The sequence below is a fragment of the Catharus ustulatus genome, chromosome 2, assembly GCF_009819885.2.
Source record: "Catharus ustulatus isolate bCatUst1 chromosome 2, bCatUst1.pri.v2, whole genome shotgun sequence".
NCBI lineage: Eukaryota > Metazoa > Chordata > Aves > Passeriformes > Turdidae > Catharus > Catharus ustulatus.
In genome coordinates this window covers 40166070-40185781 of record NC_046222.1, presented here as the reverse complement: position 1 = coordinate 40185781, position 19712 = coordinate 40166070, and the positions used below count along the sequence as shown (strand labels likewise).

The 19712-nt window shown below is 45.8% G+C and overlaps 1 protein-coding gene across 2 annotated transcripts in view; it reads right to left on the bottom strand.

Moving 5' to 3' along the window:
• The window catches only part of AMOTL1 (angiomotin like 1), a 66333-nt gene that overhangs the window by 21199 nt on the left and 25422 nt on the right, over nucleotides 1–19712 (bottom strand). For both annotated transcript variants that reach the window (XM_033052395.1, XM_033052396.1), the window contains 4 exons: nucleotides 18447–19332; nucleotides 8092–8368; nucleotides 3902–4046; nucleotides 2748–2837 (listed from right to left, as the gene is read on the bottom strand). In XM_033052395.1, coding sequence (XP_032908286.1) covers nucleotides 2748–2837; nucleotides 3902–4046; nucleotides 8092–8368; nucleotides 18447–19332 — 1398 coding nt within the window. The remainder of the gene's footprint in view (nucleotides 1–2747; nucleotides 2838–3901; nucleotides 4047–8091; nucleotides 8369–18446; nucleotides 19333–19712) is intronic.

Below are 19712 nucleotides of genomic sequence, written 5' to 3'. Positions count from 1 at the left end.
CACAAACAGACGCAGAGCCACATGGATGGGCACAGGCCTCAATCTGTCTCTGACACCTGAAAAAACAGTGCTCCCACAGTTCAGAAATCCCCCACAAAAACCACACAAAATTCTCACACTCCACCAAAACATATTTTTCCCAAGACAGGACATTGTAAGCTTCCTCTCAGCCCCATCCCCTTGAAACCATCCTCAATCTTCCTGCCTCTTCCTTTCCACAGCATCTCTTAGCCTCCTCCTGCCTCTTCTCTTGCCATATGGGCCCATATGACTTCATCAGTCACTTCTTCATGGTTTTCCTTGAAAAAGCCCTTTTCACTGACAAAACATCACATAATTATCTTGAAACTAATACTGTGTGAGTATTTTCCAGCCTGTGATAGAAGCGTAGCATTTCTCCTAGGCACAAATGCCTAGCACTCAATACTTAGAGGCATGTGGCCCGGCTTTGTCTATTATTGCAAAGAATAAGATTTTTTTTTTTTGTCACCTGCAGTCTCCATCTCAGAGCACATGACTGCTCTGCACTGTTGCACTGCTAATGGAAAGCTCTGCGAGCAACTGAGAAATGATCCTTGAACATCCTGCCTTGCCAGATTTCTTTTTCAGAGAGTCTTTCCCATTATTGGAGTTTTACCTTAGAAAAACTGGTATGCAGTATTACCAGACTCAAGAGTCTTATCTTTCTTTCTTCAGCTCATCACCAGAGTAGCTTATAAATGACAACTTTTAGGAAACTGGTGATGTTGGAGTCTTCTTATATAATTTGGGTCATGTTTCCCAGCTGTCTTCCACAAACATAGGGAGTAGAAATCTGCTTTTGTTTTCCTAATGAAAATTAAGATTTGCATTTACTAAACTGCATTTACTTAATAACCTGCTACTCTTTGGAAAAAACCAAAATATCACTTCCACAACAAACTTTTTTCTCTTCTTCTAAAAATGACTATTTCAATCTCAGTGTATATAAAGTAGCTAAAACTCGGTTTCCTTCTCAATTTTCTGCCTGTGCATCTCCTTAAATGACATGAGGAACATACAAACTGTGCTTGCAAAAACCCCCAGGTCAGCAGTGAAGTACAACCAAACCCCAGTCACAGTCTGACCCTGTGGAAGACTCAGAAACACACTAAAAAACCAGTGTGTAAATGCAGCCAGCAGCAGAACCTTTTATGGATTCTGAGAGGAGTGTTTCAGGCAGACACCCTGATATCGAGGTCAGTACTGTGCATGTCCCAGCAGCCCAAAGAACATGACTGAAGAGGACCTGCTTTACATGTGCCCATTTTTCTATTCTTGGAAGCACTCTGCATTGCATTAGTAACATTTAGCTCTCTGGCCTACCCAGGAGACACTCCAAGCATCCAGACCTTCTTATGTGATAGGATCCGAAAAGCTATATTTGTTTGTAAGCTGTGAATTGATTGCAGCAATATGCCGAGTGCACAGCGCAGTTTCACTGCTGGATATTTATGAGTAGAAGCACAGAGCACGTTTATGTACTGGAAAAGAACTCAAACTGAGTCCACTCTGGGGATTTAACTCCTCCATATAGCTAATAGCATATAGTAACGCTGCCAGGCTGTCTCTACACAAAGAGAGCAGATCCCAGTCTCCATTTCCACTGAGTAGCTTGTCCCATTTGAACTCTTCCAGACGATGAAAAGATTTATCCAGCAATGCCATTTCCTTAAGAGATCATCCTATTGATTTGCAGCAGTATGTACACACCTTTAAGCCATTTGCTAATATGGCAAAGCTAACACGTCATGGAAAAGATCACAGGATTCTTTTCTGGTTTGTGCACACATGTACCAAACAATCAGCCATGCTGGCATCACTGCTGCTGGTGGGAGCCAGGAGAAGGCTCTCTAGTATTTGGAGCAGCTGCTAGACATTACAGGGCTGGTGGTGAGGCATGTTGAATAGTACCAGTGCTAACAGAGGTGGATGGTTCTCCACTGCAGTAGCAGCTCATCTTCCAAGGAAGCTCTTGGTGTGATAAAATAGAAGGATGAGCTGTAAGCAGCAATGAGCTTCACTGGGATTTAAGCTCACAAGATATTGCACAGCTTCCAGGTGGACAAGCCTTTCTGGGAGCATGCTGAAGATGCTCAGGATATAAAAGAAGCCACATACTGCCACACAGCATCCAGCTGCTTGGGCTGGATGGTCACACACACATCAGTGCATGGCAAGGAAATCAGCAGCACTATGGTCAGTCATTATGAGAGCCTACAATGTGCTGGGAATGGATGCTTCCATAGCAACAGAAGCTGTAAAATCTTTGTCACTTCAGACCTTTGTAAAAAGCATGATTGAGCTCTGCTCTTTCTGCTGTTAGTCAAACCGCAGGACTGACAACTAGTCAGCAGAGCTCACTCTGGGCTTTTCCCAGCCAAGAGAAGAATCTGGCTTCTCTAAAAAGCATGCATCCCTAGAGATTATCTCTGCAAGCAACACTTCACAATTCCAGATAAATATTTATCAAAAATAAGCTAAGTTGTGTTACCATTAACTCCCACTGCTTGGTTCTGGTGCTCAGAGAGAAATAACCCTACCCTAAACAATCCAGTCTGCAGCTTAAACAAGAGTATGTGATGAATTAGCTGAGTAAAAGCAAGCCACAAGCAGGACAACAATTAAAAGCAAAGTATTCACCTCCACTCCACCATGTATATATGTATGCATATACATATGCACATATATATATCTGCATCTTCCAAACAGATAAGCACAGTACTCACTCTGAGTGGCATAAAGGCCCTCTGTTGCCTTATCCTCGTGCCCATCGAAGTCTCTGCTGGCCAGCTGCCTATTGGCTGTCTCCAGTCGTTCTGCAAAAAACAGGAAATACTTCAAGCATAAATATATGTATATAAAATTGTAGGCCAACCAAGAAAATAAGATGCTTGCCAGCAGAGCAGTATAAATAGACTCTCTGAAGGAGGATATTAAAATGGAGGCTGACACATACATAAAAGATGAGGCCTTTGACCTCTTCCATGAAGCTGTGTTATTTAGATTCACAGAAACTGGGGGGAAAGTCTCTTCCATTCACAGCTGACATGCCCAGGCAATCATCTCTCACACTACTCAAAATGCACAAGGCATCTGCAATCTGAATTAGCCAGCTTTGCAAGGGGATGGCTGCTTTCCTGCAATGAAGAGCTGCCCCTGGTGCAGCAAGACACCCTGGGGAAAGGCAGTCCCCAGCCCAGTGACACCTCTCCTTAGGGATGCCCTGGGAAAGAAGGCATTTTCTGCAGCCAAGGACAGCTTCCCCTGGGAAGGTCCTGCCTTCAGAAACTTCCCCCCTTCAAAAAGACCACATGACCTACCTTGCACCATTGCAAAAATTGTAAGTCAGCTTGCAGAAGGCACCTCACTGCATGAGCAGTGAGTACCAAAGTACCCCCATCAGGAACCTGGATGGGCAATAGTTACCCAACACATCCTCCATTTCCTTTCTCAAAAGGATACACCCTCAATTTTAAGTTTCTTAAAAAGAGATACCCTTTGATACTTACTACTGGTCTGTGAAGACACTGACCTTGGGGATTTATGGGTAACACAGTAATATAATGTTCTACATTACAATTTGCTCTTCAGGAATGGACAGGATACTGTGACTGGTGGCCTTGCTGTCAAATTCATATTTTCAAGTGCTCAACACAAAGGCACCATCTGGAGCTAATTCTTACATTTTGCCAGAAGGCTTTCTTGCCACCAGGGGGTTGACAGCAGATTTGTCTAATGCCAATAAGCAAGGCCTTATTTCTCATTATGTGTTGCTAAATATTGTATGAAGCCACTCCTCTAAAGCCTGCTGCTCTGGAGCTTGTAAATGAAACACTAGGCCAACCAAAGGGGAAAAAGACCACAAGCAACTGTAACGTACCACGGAGATCCCTGTTGAAGTCATGAAGTCTCCTAATTTCTCCTTCGAGTTTGTTTCTCATCGCTTTGTCCAGGGACTCCCTCTTAGTGGTGGTCTTGACCAAACCCTCATAAGCTTCTGAAATCCTCTGAATCTCAATTTCAAACTGAAAGCAGAGAGAGTTCCTGTTAAAGCCCTGCAGGAATGTGTCCCATCCCAGTGTTTGCCCAGCACATTCCAACAGGACACAAGGGGTCAGGGCAATGCTTATGTCCAGTGTCACGTCAGTCACCAACTCTGCAATGACCAATCTCCCTGGCAGAGCATGGAATGAAGCCCCAGCAATGCTGGTGGCTCCTGCAGTGGGGACCCCTGTAAACACCCTGTGGGGCAGCTCCCTATGTCACAACATCCCAGGACACCCCATTGACAGCTTCCAAAAAAGCTTGAGGTGGGCTAGACTCGATGGAACTACTTGTTTGCCTTTGGTCTATGACCAAGGAGACTGTTTTAATGCCACCCAAAAGGAGAAAAACCAAGAAATGGTGTACTTGTGTGAGCTGCATTCTCTCCTAGAGAGTGTAAGAGTCAACATATATTATTCAAGAGGTCCCTGATCCAGAACTTATCTCTGAATGCCACCAAAAGTATTTTAGGCTCAGCTCCGGCCTCATGTCGCTTTTAAACTACTGTGATTCATTCCTTTCCATCCTTGACTGAAGACTGCTTTATACAAGAGAAACTGTAACAGACAGAACCAATTGTTTTGTTCGTTCAGTCTTCTTAACTTCATCTTCTTGAAATCTGGTGAACTGCAGGCAAGGTATGCAGAGGAATCCCTTAGTGGTGAACTTGCAACTTAAGACCTGAGCCCAAAAGACTGACAGAAGAATAGTCCTGGGTAGAGTTTTGCTGTTCAGCTCAATCCATCCAACTCTTTTAATAAGATAATGTCATGTTAAGTGATACAGCTTTGGTAAAATCATTGCTGCAGAGATGATCTATACTGATGTGGGAATTCTGTTCCTGCATGCCTGGCCCTTGTGTTTGTGGAGAAAGGTTGGATAATGTGCACAGGCTGGAAAACCAAATAAATATACAGCCTTCCACATACCTTTCTAAATCTGGTGGTTTTTTGGCCTCTTGAGTCACGGGTGGGACAGATTCATGATTTTTGAAGCCAGGGTGCGAGCTCACCTCCACTTGCTGAAGAGTTAGGTCCCTCTCACTAAGCTTCAATAATGATTTTCCAGCTGCAGCACTTGCAGAATGAAAGTTCCAGGGACACTGGAGCTGTCACCCACTGGGAGTGTAGGAACCTGCAGCTAGGCTCCAGCAGCCTGGATCTGTACTTCCCACAATGCTGGAGCCGCTCTGTCAAGATACAGCCCATGGGCAGGCAGCACCTCCAAACCATGCACCAGAAAAAGCCTGGCAGAGCCATGACTGGGAAACCAGACTGCCCTCTCCAATCTCTGCTTCCAGCTTGTCCGTAAGTATGAAAGCTGAAACAAGTGGGGAGAGTCAGACTAGCCATGAGGTGTTTCTTTACTGAGCGGGTGGTCAAACCCTGGAGCAGGTTTTCTAGAGAGGTGGTTGATGCCCCAAGCCTGTCAGTGTTTTAGAGGCATTTGAACAATGCCCTCAGTAAGATGCTTTAATTTGGTTCACTCTGAATTGTTCAGGGAGTTGGTAAGCCACTGTATGCAGAAGATGCTTTCTCCAGAGAGCTCCTACTACAGCAAAGCAGATTTGCCAGCACAAAAGTGGGTTTCCACAGCCTAACAGTCTGGCCCAATGCTGCTGGTTACCACAAGGGCTCTGCTTGGCCCTCTGTATGCTGCTATTTCCCAAAACACATCACCCACAGTCTTCAGCCCTGGAGGCAAAAACTTGCTGTAGCAAGTGCTCCATCAGCACTGAACAAAATTAAAGCAGAGCAGAAGAACAGCCATAAATGTGTTGGCGTTTCTCAACAGCTCTGGGATTTCCTTCTCCTTCTTCCATGGAGGAGAAAAAAAACAATTCAGCCTTTTCTCTGCCTTGTAGCTCCTGGAGCCAACCCACTCAAACAACCCACACATGTGGCACGGAGAAGAGCCAGCCCAGCCTGGCAATTAAACTTCAGCAAGGTAACACCACTTGGAAATGGGAAAATCATGCTCAAAAAAAGGGAAAAAAGCTCAAAATTAAATGCACACAATTCCTCTTCCAACTCTTTTGAGGTAAGAAAACGAGAGAACTCATCAAACAGCACAGGGATTCATCACCATCTTGTACCTCTCTACAAAAAAGTCTGTTCACACACAACTGAGAATGTGGCAACCCTCAGAACTGATCTATTTGTGCAAATACTCAGGGAGTCCTACAAGTCAGGCTGACTTTCTCTAACTTCTCCTATTCTGTAACAAATAAAAGTAATGTGGTCCAACCTATAATAAAATTGTTACCCATAAAAAAGAAGTACTCCTTCCTGACCTTTCCACTTGCAACAAGAGGGAAGAGTTTTCACATCCAAAGTACGTAATTAAACTCAGTCACATTTTCGGAGGCAATGTTTGTGGGAACCGAGGAAGACCTGCCCTGACCTTGTGTTCAAACACAGCAAAAGCAGCATGGGAGGGATACCATGTGTTAGAGATTTGGTTTCCTGAAGAAAGAATGCACTTGAGAATGTGTTTCACTTTAATACTCCACTTACATTCCCCCAAAGTCAATGGGACTCAAGTCCACACTTTATTGGCTGAAGTGAGACTTCAGCCCATGCTCAAATACCTTTCTGTTGGTGTCTGATGCAACAGACTTGCAGGACATCCAAGATAAAGAGAGAGCCATTTCCAAGAGTGAAAGAAACCAGAATATTTATAGGGCATAACACTTAAATACCTTTTACTGAACAACGCAGCTTTTGTAAAATTAATAGCTGGAATATTTCTTTTTGCCCACAAAGGCCACAGGGAAGTCAGTATTAAAGTTTTTGCAGATTTCTTCACAAATAGCTCATGTTGCTGCAAAAAAAAATTTAACTAAGTTTAGGAAGTTCTGTGAACAAACTCAACTCATCTTGTTGCAGAGAAGGAGGCAGAAAAGACAGCAGCTACAAAACACCTGGTCTTTTTTCTGATCTGTTTGAACAGATTATCACAAATTTCTCCCAAAGCTGAGACTGGGACATGGTCTCTCAGAGTTGCTTCTTCTTCTGTGAAGGGTATCTCCAAGAACACCCTGATCTGCATAGCATACCAAAAAACTGAGCTCCTATATTGACTCCTAAATTCAGAGAGAAAAGACTCACAGTCTAAGCTCATTTGTGTAAAAGTGGTGGGAAGATATAAATGAAATAGTAGTGCAAGGTCCTAAATAAGTTATTTGGACTGAGCCCTTGGGACCAAAGCCAGCAGATCTGGAAAGCATCTCTGATTTGCCTTCAGTGAGCCTCAGTTTTAAGCAATTTCTACTTCATTTGATACAACTCTTCATCTTCTCACCCCAGGCAGCGTTGAACAAGACATCACCCTTCTCCACTGAAAACACCTGCATGCTTATAGAAAAGAAAGAGCATGCAGGATCTCTCAGAAAAATGGGTTTTGAGCAAAATCTTTACCAAATGGTTCTTTCAGATAAGGGGCAGTGCTTTTAGAACCAACATGTTCAAAGAGATGTCTAACACCAGTTCTTAGAAACTCAAGGAGAAGTAACTGAAACCCTTTAAGACAACCCAGTTAATCCATTTCCAAACAATGGACAACCCCACTGGTGGCTGTTACACTTTCAAAGAGTGTAGAGCACCACACGAGCTTATTGTGGTGGACCAGACTGCTTGGGACAGATAACAATGTGCTCTTCATATGGCTCTCACCTGCATCTCTAACCCCTGTGCAGATGGTGCAGGACCCTGCTGCACCATGAACATATTGCCCATAGGAGACTCCCAGGGAAATCTCCAGTGAGACTAGCAGGGAAGGATGGAAGGGGAAAATATTCAGTTAAGAGATATCTGATGGGCTGTCCTGTTTCATCCTAAAGGCAGTGGAGCCTACAAGGCACAGGATTATCCTTCTGTGAGACCACCATGGAGAGAGAGGCAGTGGTTAGAGATGGCCAGTGGTGCATGTCTATTGCAGTGACACAACTATGAAGAACAGCTGCCCAAGGGCAGAAGTACCAAGATGGTTATCCTGGCCAGGCCCCATCCCAATCCCTACACTTACCTTCTGCAGCTTGTCTGCCTTCTCATAGTACCCCTCCAGCTCCTGCCGCAGCATGTGGTTCTCCTCGGAGAGCATCTCTACCATCTGCTGCGCCCGCTCCACGATGGCAAAGGCGTCAGGTGTCAGCTGCTGGCCCGGCAGCGTCGGGGTCTGGGCAGCTGTGGGGGCCGGCAGTGGGGGCAAGGAGCCTGGCAGCAGAGGGCCAGTGGTGGCCTGCGAGGACATGGGGCTGTGCTGCTGGGCCGGCGGCGGTGGGAAGGGCGGCTGGCATTGTCGGCTGTGGAAAGCACACATGGGCCAAGCGTTAGAGCCGCACGCCCTTGAAATGCTCACGGGAGCTTTCACCTAATGACGGCATGGTTTACTAATAGTGTTATAACTGGACAGTCACAACTCCTCAATACCAACAATCGCAGCACAGACTGGGCAAATTGTCTCCTCACCTGCTCTTAACAATGACATAAACATCTGGTGTGAACAGATAAAGGAAGCAATGACTCAAAACCACCATTTTTGCCTAGGTGTGCAGCTAATACTTCAGCAGCAGCCAGCCTCTCTCTGCCTCCCCTTCCTACAAAACTCCATGGCTGAGAAGCATAAGCCTGCAGGCTTGAAGAAAACACAGGGGATGCATCACTCACCCTTCAAACACCACTCCCTACCCAGAACAAGACCAGTGGACCAGCTGAGTGGTGAGGCGAGAAGAAGTGATGTGAACAAAGCAGCATCCCTGAGTGGCTTTAGCAAGTGGAAGAGGGAAGCGCTGCTGCAGAACTGCTGGAGGCACAGCCCCATTCAATTACAGTGAGCCATGAAAGCCATCTTCCAGTGGGAGACCTCATTGTGTCACTCCCCGATTAAGGGCATCTATCACTCACCAGACTCCTATCAGGGAAGAGTAAGAAGTGAGCCAGTAGTGGATCTGCTTGTGAGTTAAGCTTGTCAGCAGGCAGCTCTTTAACACACCTGAATCATAATTTGCAATAGCTGGAAGATAATCCAGGAGGATGTCTCAGCAGTGAGGGTAAGCCTGCAGCTGACAGACAGGTGAGATCAGAGTCCCTCACCCGACCTATCTTCATCCCTCCATCCATTGCACAGGCAGCCCTTGAAGCCTTGGCCAGTGGAAGCAGCCTCAGGCCAAATCTCACAGCACACAGGCTGAGCACTCCTCAGCCCTCATGCCAAAGATCTGAAATTTCTACACTGATCTTATTAAAGAGACTCAACCCAGACCACAAGGTACCTCAGTGTCAGGGCCCAGTTTGGCTGGAAAATAAGCTGGCTGCTGGACCTCACCTAAGTTTGCAATCAAGCACCTTCCAGGATTTGTATTTTAAGATAGCTACAAGCTATTAGGCTTGCTGTTGATATCATTATCTTTATTTCTGTACCCTACACAAGGTACAAGACATAATGAACAGACGTATTTATCCCACTGGGCCTCAAAGACCCATGAATGCTTTTTCTTAGACAGACAATTTTGTGCTATATAAATACATAGTAATTATGGTTACTGTTGTCTTCAGCACCTACACAGCTTCTCAAAACAAGGTTTTCAAAAGCCTTCAGTGTTGGCCTAATTCTACTGACAATAACACACCACTTTCCTCAACTGCAGTAGAACAAAGCTGAAAAGTGAAGGCAATTTCAAAATCCTGCCCTAGAAAATGAACAGCACTGCTCTAACAAACTTGTCCCTGCCAAGCCACACGACAGCAAAGCAAGCCAGCAATTCAGCCTTAATCTTCTGTTCAAACTAGAGTGAAAGCAAATCGGGCTCTGCAGGCCCCCAGACACAGCACACACACAGTCCCACACTCTCATCCCAGCTTTGCCCAATGCGTCCATTCTGGCACAGAAAGGTACTGAAATGGAGGAAACACCGAACACAAGCACCCTGCTAACACGGTCAGAAGCACAGACCAGTGTCCCTGGGAAGAAGATCCCAGCAGAGCTTCATGCAGCCAGCACTGGGGAAAGCTGTGCTGAGCTCGGTCTGGCCTTTACCTGCCTAGCATAGACACGCTCTAAGGCTGTGTCTCTCCTGTAAAACATCCATGGAGGCAGCTCAAGAGCATTGGAAAGGGGCTGTTCCCCTGGGCAGCTCCCAGGGCCAGAAGGGTTTGCTCTCAGTCCCAGTCATATTAGTTCTCTGGCAGAGGTGCAGGCTAGTAACACAGAAGCTGAATGTCTACTGGAAGAGGATAAAACTTTCCAAACGACAGGAAGCCAGGGAGGTGCTGTGTGACACTTCACAACAAAACACATGGGAATTCATAGAATCCCAGAATGGCTTTAGTAGGAAGTGATCTTTAAAAACCATGTAGTCAAACCATCCTGACACAGGCTCAGACACCTTCCATTAGATGAGGCTTCTCAGGGCTCCAACCAGCCTGGCCTTGAACACTTCTCATGACAGAGCATCCAGAATTCTCTTGGCAACGTGTTGCAGTGCCTCACCACCTTCAGCATAAAAAATTTCTTCCTTATATCTAATCTAAATCTACCCTCCTCTAGCTCACATCTATTTCCTTTTGTCCCATCTCTACAGGCCTTGGTAGAACGTCCTGCTCCAGCTTTCTTATAAGCCCCCTTTAAGTATTAGAAGGCTGCAGTAAGATCTCTTCTCTAGGCTGAACAACAAAGAAGAAGATCATAGTTCTCACACCATCCCTGCAGTCCCCCTTTGCTTCTGGTGCTCCAGTGTGCAAACCTGGCAAGGGACCTGATGCCCATCACAGGACTTGATGCCCATCATGAACATTCTTTTGCTCAAAAATCTGAACAATATATAACATCATGAGTGAGGGATGTCACTCACAGTGCAAAGGATGCTCCACAAGTGAATGTGAACTCAGACAAGCATGCAACACCTCCTCAGTGCTGCTGACAGCCAGTCTGTGCTTATGTTTTACCACAGCAATTAATTCAGTTAAGCGTGAGCTTGTTCATCTCTAACAAAAGAAAAGGCACCACTGGTTTTACGCAAATAAAAGCCCAACTGTCTGGATACAGTTATATCCCTACAAAGACATTTAATAGCAAGTAGAAAATTTTGAAGACTTGCTGCAGAGATTTTCTCACTTCTTTATGGGAATGGTGCAGAGCAATAGAATTAAATTGATCTCTGAATCTGAACCAGTGGAGATACAGCAATTTTTCTTTTTCATTATGAAGCACAGCAATCTTTGTCTATAGATACACCCCTTAGACCCTTGCACGAACTTTTGACACCGTACTTTTGGGAAATCTTAGCCTTTCATCAATTTAATATTTTCTTGTCACTTTAGTCTAGCTTTACACTACAGAGGAAGGAAACACCACAGAGATCTCTATTTTCTTGAACTGCAAATTACTTCTTGAGCTACTACAGATTTACATCCTATAGCAGCTGCCAGTCACCAGAGTCTCAGCAGCCATAGCCACAGGAGAGACCCTCCAGTGTTTTCCAGCTTGGAAACTGAACAGGTACAACTGACTTTACACCTCTTGAGGCACAGTTGTTCAACAAAATTAATGTTTCTAACTTTCTTTTTACTTGCTCCATCTGTCCCAATTTACTGACTTATCCAACTGCAAAATCTCTGAGTACATATGCAATAAACACAGCAATTCACATTAACAAAACAGCATTTGCAAAAATAGGAATGTTATAACATCAGCTTAGTTCCTATCCAAATTCTCATGTAAAGCTCCAAAGAAACGCAGCAATCAGGATTATCCTGAGGTCCTTTGGGCTTAGTAAAGAATGACATTCTCACAATGCTTCTACTGTATTTTAAATGTTGATCTAACTCTGCATTAGAGCAGGTTAAAATCTTTCAGCCAAACACATTCTAGTTGAAAATCATCCTTCTTAAAAGCCTGTGACAGTGCGACATTATGCATTTTGGCTATCCCTGCAACATTTCAGCTATATTTATATTAAAAACTTTTTTTTTGGTTGATATTATTGTAGAAGTAGGGCCCCCATAAGCTTCTGCAATGTATTGCAAAGAAGGAAAAAGAGCAAAAAAATTAAGGAAAACAGTTTTTTGAATAAAGAGCACCAGCAGGCAATGAGGCTTTCAAGGGCTACTGTGCTGGGGTCACCAAGCACTCTCTTTTCACAGATATAGCTTGTGATACATATATAATAGCTTACTACCTATAGCTTGCAATATAATGTCTTCAGCAAAATACTTCACAACGGACCTCACTTTCATAAGAAATCCCTCAAGCTATTGGGGCTGCCCAAGCCCCCAAATTTGGGCATGGTCTTAATATTCCACCTTATACTGGACCACCTGGGAGCAAGAATTACCAAGACAGAGGAATTTAGGGAGAATTTGTAACTTTTTGTAGGAATAAGAAACCTGGAAAGGAAAGTTAATGAAAAAATCTACTTGCTGTTAATGACCAGGAAATCATAAATACAAAAGAGCTGTTGTTGGATAAAGCAGCACAGTATTAGTAATAAAATGAAAATGCCTGTAAATGTTCTGGAAAGAAAATTCCACCTCAGCCTTGCTACAGGTACAGTGAAGCTCTCCTCTGTCTAAGGATGGAAAGGGGCCAGTGTAGGAAGGACTTTGTTTCCAACACACCATGGCATTTACATTCATAATTAAAACACTCTCCTCTAACCTATTTAGCTCATCTTTCTCTGCCTTCCTTTGCCTCTAGGGCAGACTGGCCTATTTCATCTTTCAAAGATTCTCACAAGGAACTTTATCTCACAACTTCATGCATCTTCTGTGGATGCTCTGGCTGAAACAGCAATGAGAAAAAGGCGTTTCTGAGTGCAGTTCTTTGAAGTTGCCTTCAGCTTTCACCTTACAATGAGAGTAAAAAAGTGTGGGAAATGTGCTTCTTCCTGCCCATTGACTGGGAGCCTTCAGTCTGGATACTAACCTCAGACCAGATTTCATTATGATTTCTGCAGTCACAAAGCAGACTTCAAACGCTATTCTGTCTCACTGTGAATAACATGGAAGAAACAGACTGTGCAGGAAAAAAAACAGGATCCCGGGAAAGTCAGCAAGCCCAGTCTGATGGTCATGGTGCAAGGAAACACAATTACAGATCTATCTATGGTGATACAGAAAGAAATGGGAGAACATTTGCCAAAGCCCAGACATGGCCCTCATGGTATTCTCTGTCTTACAGAATCAGCAATAGTTGCAGTACCTCGTGAACACAAGTGTTTGTTTCAAAAAACATTCTGCAGACCTGGACTCACATCTCTTGAATCCACTATTTCGTTGGTGACATTTGTTAGTTCTGGTAAGACTTGGCTCAGCTTCTTTGGCATGATTATGTAAAAATTTTGCAGGGCAAAGTTATAATCCAAAAAGACATACACTGTATCAAACATATCCTCAGTAGTTAAGAGAGGGACAGGATATTGTATTTCCTCACAGATCTCTACACTCAGAAGAGATTCTCAGCATAAGGAAAAGGTGCCTTCCTCAACCTCAGCACTTCTAGAGGAACCAGCTGGGATAATAACACAGAAGGGTAAGGGGAAATGACAAGGCATCACACCAAGCTGTGGAAACAGCTTCATTTCTCTTTCGTTTATTTTAATGTAAGGCATATTAGACCAGAAGGAGAGGATACAAAGCAAAGCTCCCCTGCAGGGCTGCCAGCATTCACGTCAGATGGAAGCACAGCCTCCAACCCATGCTCATGCTTGGGATATCCTTGCAGAGAAAAGCCAAGACAAGTCAGTTTGGGTGTAACATCCTTCAGCTTGTCCACACTGCCAGCAAACCTGCCTGCCTGGGCTGTCTCAGGGAAGAAAGAGCTCCTTGTGTCCTGTCAGCAGCCACCGGCATGGCTGAATCAGTAAATATCAACAGGTTGTCTGAAAACAGCAGCAATACATGTAGGGGGAATAAATACACAAATAACTGGAGAAGCAACAGACTATTTCAGCTGTTAATTATAGAGTTCTACATCCTGGCAGGGTGGAATTTTGTGAAGTACATAAAAAATGGGATGTATTTAAAAACAGCCCAGACTTATTCTTTTCATTGATTCTGCATGCTGACTTTCAATACTCATGGATTAAATCAGAATGAAAAGGTGCCTGCATGATTGTCTTCTGCACGTACCACAAATCAATTCCCCTCAGTTAGAAGCAGAATTTCCAGTTCAAGGTTTCATTTGTATTATACACACTTTTTATTAAGAGTGCAGAGAAGGAAATCATTCTGAATAAAAGACATCAGGATCTGACAAGAGCCACTGGGATCAATGAAGAAGACTCACTGCAGTGAGTGGTCTGGATCATTGCTTTAAGCAGGACATGGAGAAACACTACCGACTTGAGCTGGTCATCCATCCAGGAATAAACACAGCAAGCTAAAGTACAAGGCTGGAAAACACTATCCTGGGCTGTGACAACCCTCACGTGCCTGACTGGATAACAAGCTGTATGGGGAGATCCCAGGGTGCCAACTGCAAGTGTTAATGAGCTTTGTAAACAAGGAACACTGAGTCAAATCAGAGGTGTTACTACACCTGATTAGCCTCTGGTCCAGCTGATACTGAACCAGTGTTCAGGTTGGCTTTGCACAGTGAAAAAAAGGGATTTTGACAATAGAGAAATAAGTACAGGGCTCCGGACTCCATCTGTTAAATGCATTAAAGGACTGATAGCACAGGTCTCCTCACATCTGACAGACTTTGCAAAATCCCTGGTAACTGGAAAATACAGGCTGAAACTAAAATGGGAACCTATGCCAGAGATGGCAATTAGCTAGTGGAACAAGGCTGTAAAGGCCGTGATGGATTCTCCAGATGGAGATTGTTATACTCACCAGGACCGAATGTTTCTCAAACTGGAATTAATTCATGGCATTGTGCAAAAAGCTAAATTAGATTAGTTCCAAGCCCTTTTACCTAACAGACTGTGACTTTCTGAACCTGCACCTAAGGAAAGTTAGTTAGCAAAGACACTATTCAGGAATAGCTGCACATCTAGGAAAGGAAACGTTTTCTAAAGATTATTATACTTGGCCAACTTAAAGCATTCAGAAGTTGTGAGTCAGAGCCCCAAGCATCAAGCAACTGGCTTAAAAATACTGATATTTTAAAAGGAAAAAATTGGTTCATTTTTATTTGCCTTCTGGTTGTTTCGTCCTTTAAGTTTCAAGGTTCAAGCTCCGCTCTGCAATTGTGATATCCATAAAACAGAAGTCACTAAATCTAATTTATATAAATGCTGAGACTACCCCTACATCATCTAACTCTAGGAGTTCTTCAGTACAACACAAATAATCTTGAAATTTACAATAAATTTCAAGATTGCACCCTGATGATCATAAACGCAATGTTTCCTTTAAAACCAATCATGTGCAAAAGAAAAGTCAAACCAAAAAAGGCAGTTAAGCAGTTATTTCATTATCCTTCAACAGCTCCCTGCCAGCACTGGTTCATTTCCAGTCACACTTCCCTTGTCAAAGAAGGACTGGGGGGAACTGGGGGCTCAGCGACTCTTTAGGTCTTTTCCATCCATGGTGAGTGCTTGTTCTGGACTGATGCACTCTGTGGTTCTCCTCTTTTCTGGAACACAGAAGCCTTGTCCAGAGGATGCCAGGATGGATGGGCTGGGAAGCTAATATGACCAAGACAGAGGGAAGGATACGCTGGGATCTCCTAGACCCCAGAATATGAGATTCCCATCTGACCATGAGCAAAGTTCTGTATCCATCAGCTTCTTTCCCAGACACTCCTGATGAGATGACAGCTGAAATTCCTCACCTCACTTGTTCCTCTAACAGAATAAACAGCCTCTCCAAACCCTACTCCTACTGTTAACCTTATGAAACCAGGTAGTCCACTATCTCAACCTCTTCGGTCAAGGTCCTCCATCCCAGCCAGATGCCTGGCAGTGAGTGTCCCCAGAGCCCAGGTAAGGGGAGAAGCAGTGAGCAAGTGCAGACTCACAGGAAGGTTTGTGCTTGGGAGGAACCCAGGAGTGTAACATCCCCCTCCATGCATCCCACTCCTCCAGGGCTCAGACAGTGACTGCTGCCCAGCCAAATGCTCTAGTGAAGACAGGGCTGACATCCCTGAACAGGTAACCTGCCTTTTTCCGCTCCAAAGACTGAAATACTTGGCACAGAGAACACTTCATGAAATTGCATTTTAACCATCCCAGATGTGGGCAAGCCCATCCTGTCATGCAGCCCAAGATGCATGCAAGGATGCACTGGAGCATAGCTGCTGCAGGTAGAGAAATGACAAGTGATGAATAAGCATACAGGGACTACAGTCACCTCCTAACTGCTTTCGTCAACCAAATCTTCCTGGGTTATGGAACCATTCAGGGATACAACAGACCACGGGACTAGTTATAAACTGGGATAAGCACAGAATAAACTAAGTGATTTTATTTCCTGGTTTTTAGTGATAGCAGTTCATAATAACAGAGAAAAAGCCCAGGTAATGAATATTTCAGTGTGCCGAAGGAAAGTGAAAGGTCAACATTCCTGTGTTAAAAAATATAGATAAGCCTGAGATGAGGATAAAGACCATCACTTTGTTGAGACCCAGAGGCTCACTGTCTGACATCTGAACACAGCCAAATGTTCCCCCATCACTGACAGGAAACTCCCCCAAAACCCAGGCACCGTGTCAAGGGAGTCAAGAACAGCCTGAAAATAACCACCTGTACATCAGGATTCAGAACTGCCTTAAATAAAGCTCAAGAGACATCATAAACCTTAGAGCAAACCTGGCTTTGGTGAAATAACTCCCAGCCCTGCCAACCCTCTAACCTACATCTGTACAAGCTTGCTGGCACAGCCAGCAGGGATATATGCAGACTGAGAACTATTAAGATCCTTGTTGAGTTGTGAGAAAGATACTGGTGAAGATTGCTTTAGTAAGTGTGCAAAACTTGGCAGCTCTGCTCTGTCACGCTGCCAATCTTCTGCTGCACTGCATATCCTTCCCCTTGCTGCCCCTATACCTGATTGGAGGGAGATTCCTCCAGCACCATGCAGAGAAAACAGCACACAGGGGTAGCAGACATCCCCCCTGCAGTGTGATTGGGGGTTAAACGATGCTGCCTTGCCAGGAACAAGCAGTGACCACCATCACGAGCCAGTGGATTTCTCCCCACAGCTGCTGGGGTGATCCAGCCTTTGCTGAGGACTGGCATGGAAATCTGCACTGAAGTAAGGGGGTTTTTCAGCACTAACCTTGCTGATCAGGCAACTGGGAAAAGCTCTAGAAGTAGCCACAAAGGGATGACCCCACTGACACGCCCAGTTAGCTGAAGCACTGCATGCAGCCCAGCTCCACTCACTTACACAGCTCAGAACACTCTGTGGCTATTGAACCAGCATTTTCCAAGAGTGATAAAAATACCCAAACCAGCTCCTTTTCTGTGGGGATGAATCTGCTCAGTGCTGGAGATGTTTGTTGTACCACAAACAACTGCAGGAAAGCATGGTCCCAGTTGCCTTCACATCCATATAGGTCTCTTTGCATACACAGGCATTTTTGTTGAGGTCTTAAAAATAACATCTTGCTCTGAAAAAATTGCATAAACTCCACACAATGGCCATACATATAGCTGTACAAAGACTCAGTGCAGGCCTGCCACTTGTCACAGCCACCTTGCCCCTGTCACTGAAACAATATTTTGAGTTACCACCTGTCTTGATACAAAACCCATCCTTTCTGCAATCGTGGAAAAGTCAAGCATTCCCTCCTGCATTTCATGCCTTACACATTTTGGACAGAGACAGGTCATTTGCACCACCTTTTCTTTGTGCCTATGCTGTGGTAAAATAACTGTGTGCAACTTAAGGTGATGCCAACAAAACCTTTGGGGGTTCTGGGATCAGTAAAGACCCAATGAGGCAGCTTGCAACATGGAAACTGCTCATATACACACCAAAGGACTTCAGACTTCCAAACCCAACAAAGTAACTGTCTGAGAGATCAAAGAGACAGGGATGACACAGAGAAACACTTGCATTTAGGTACAGTAAGGAAAAGAAGCCTTTAACACTCCACCTCATCTCTGAAAGCAGGACCTGCACCACTCACAGGGATCAGTGCACAGCCAGCAAACACTGGATTATTTTTAAGGCGCTTGGAATAAACCTGTGCTCACAGGAGGCCTGGCATGAGGGGCCCAGTACCGTGAAAGCCCCATGTGAGCTCTGTGGGAAGATTTAAGTAGCACATAAGTGGAATATAAGCTTTATAAGTCCTCTGGGAGATGCAGGTGGGCCTGCCATCCCAGGCACAGGATGTTACACACTCTGGCCATGTCTACAGAGGCCCAAGCCCCACAGACACCAGGGCAGGACCAGGTGACCCTGCAGACCCGCCCCAGTGGCCATTACCTGCTGACCCCGTACTCTGGGGGTGGCTGGTAGCGGACGAGGGCCAGCTCTGCCCGGGCGGGCTGGGGGGCGGCGTAGGCGGCCTTGAGGACATCTTGTGATGATTGCTCGCCGTAGAAGAGCCCGTGCTCCTGGGCCTTGCTGCCTGGGGCTGCTGCCTTGCCTTTGTAGGGGTACTCGGGAGGCGGGCCCCGTGGGTCCGTGGCCTTGCTGGCTTGTGGGGCTGCCTTGAAACCTTTCCCAGCTCCTGGGGCTGGGGGGTGCTGCTTGGCCCCGTTTCTCTCCAGCGAGAGCTGCATGATCCTCTCGCTCAGCGAGCGGACGTGGCCCTGCTTCAGCTCCTTCAGCGCCTCATCCTTATGCGCCTGCCCGCTGTTGGCCCGGTTCACTGTCGGCCTCCCCTCCGTCCTGGACTTCTGGCTGGAGGAGCCATAAAAACCCGGTGTGGCGGCGGTGGCCGGCGGCGCGGGCTGGCCACGGAAAAACTGAGACTGGGCCTTGGCCTCCTCGTAGGTGGGGAGCTCCTCGGTGCTGTGCGGGGGCTGCGGGGCCCGAGGCTGCTTCTCCATGGCAGCACCGTCCCCCTGGTGCTCCTGCCCCTGTGGTTCCTGCCGCCCTGACGGCTGGACCATTGGCAGGTCTTCGGGAGCAAGGTTTTCTGCGGAAGAGAGAGTGCTGGCAGTGCTGTTGGAGGGGCCGGCGCTGCCCGTCGCCTGGTGCTGTATGGCCAGCAGGTTCATGTTCTCGCTGGGGTTGCCATACCTCAGCCGCTCCTGGATCAGGCGCTGCAGGACGGTGCCGGCTGCCACCTCCTCCGCCCCTCGCATCTCCGCCTCTGGCACACGGCGGAAGCTGGGTGGGCGCAGGGTGCAGAGGGTCTCCTCGGCTGGGCAGGGAGAGAGAGGTGGCCATTAGCTCTGCTGTCCAGGAGATCTAATTCCCCCTCTTTCTTCCCTTCCTACATCCCACAATGGTGACCCCGTGCCCAGGATGCACCCCATGGGCAGTGTCTGGCCAGGATTCCCCTGGAAGCACAGGAGACATGGCTGGAAGCCAACAAAGGAGGTAGAGCACTGCTCATCCTCCACTCCTAAACCCTAATTCTGTTTGATAGTGATCCCTAGGAACACATTCCAGTCCCATCCCTGGCCTTCCCCTCCATAATAGTCCATGTGTCCCATACCCACAGCTCTGAACCTCCCTCTAAGTAAACAAGGGACATTCCATGTCACAGGGAAATTTGGTATTTTCTAACATGGATAGGAT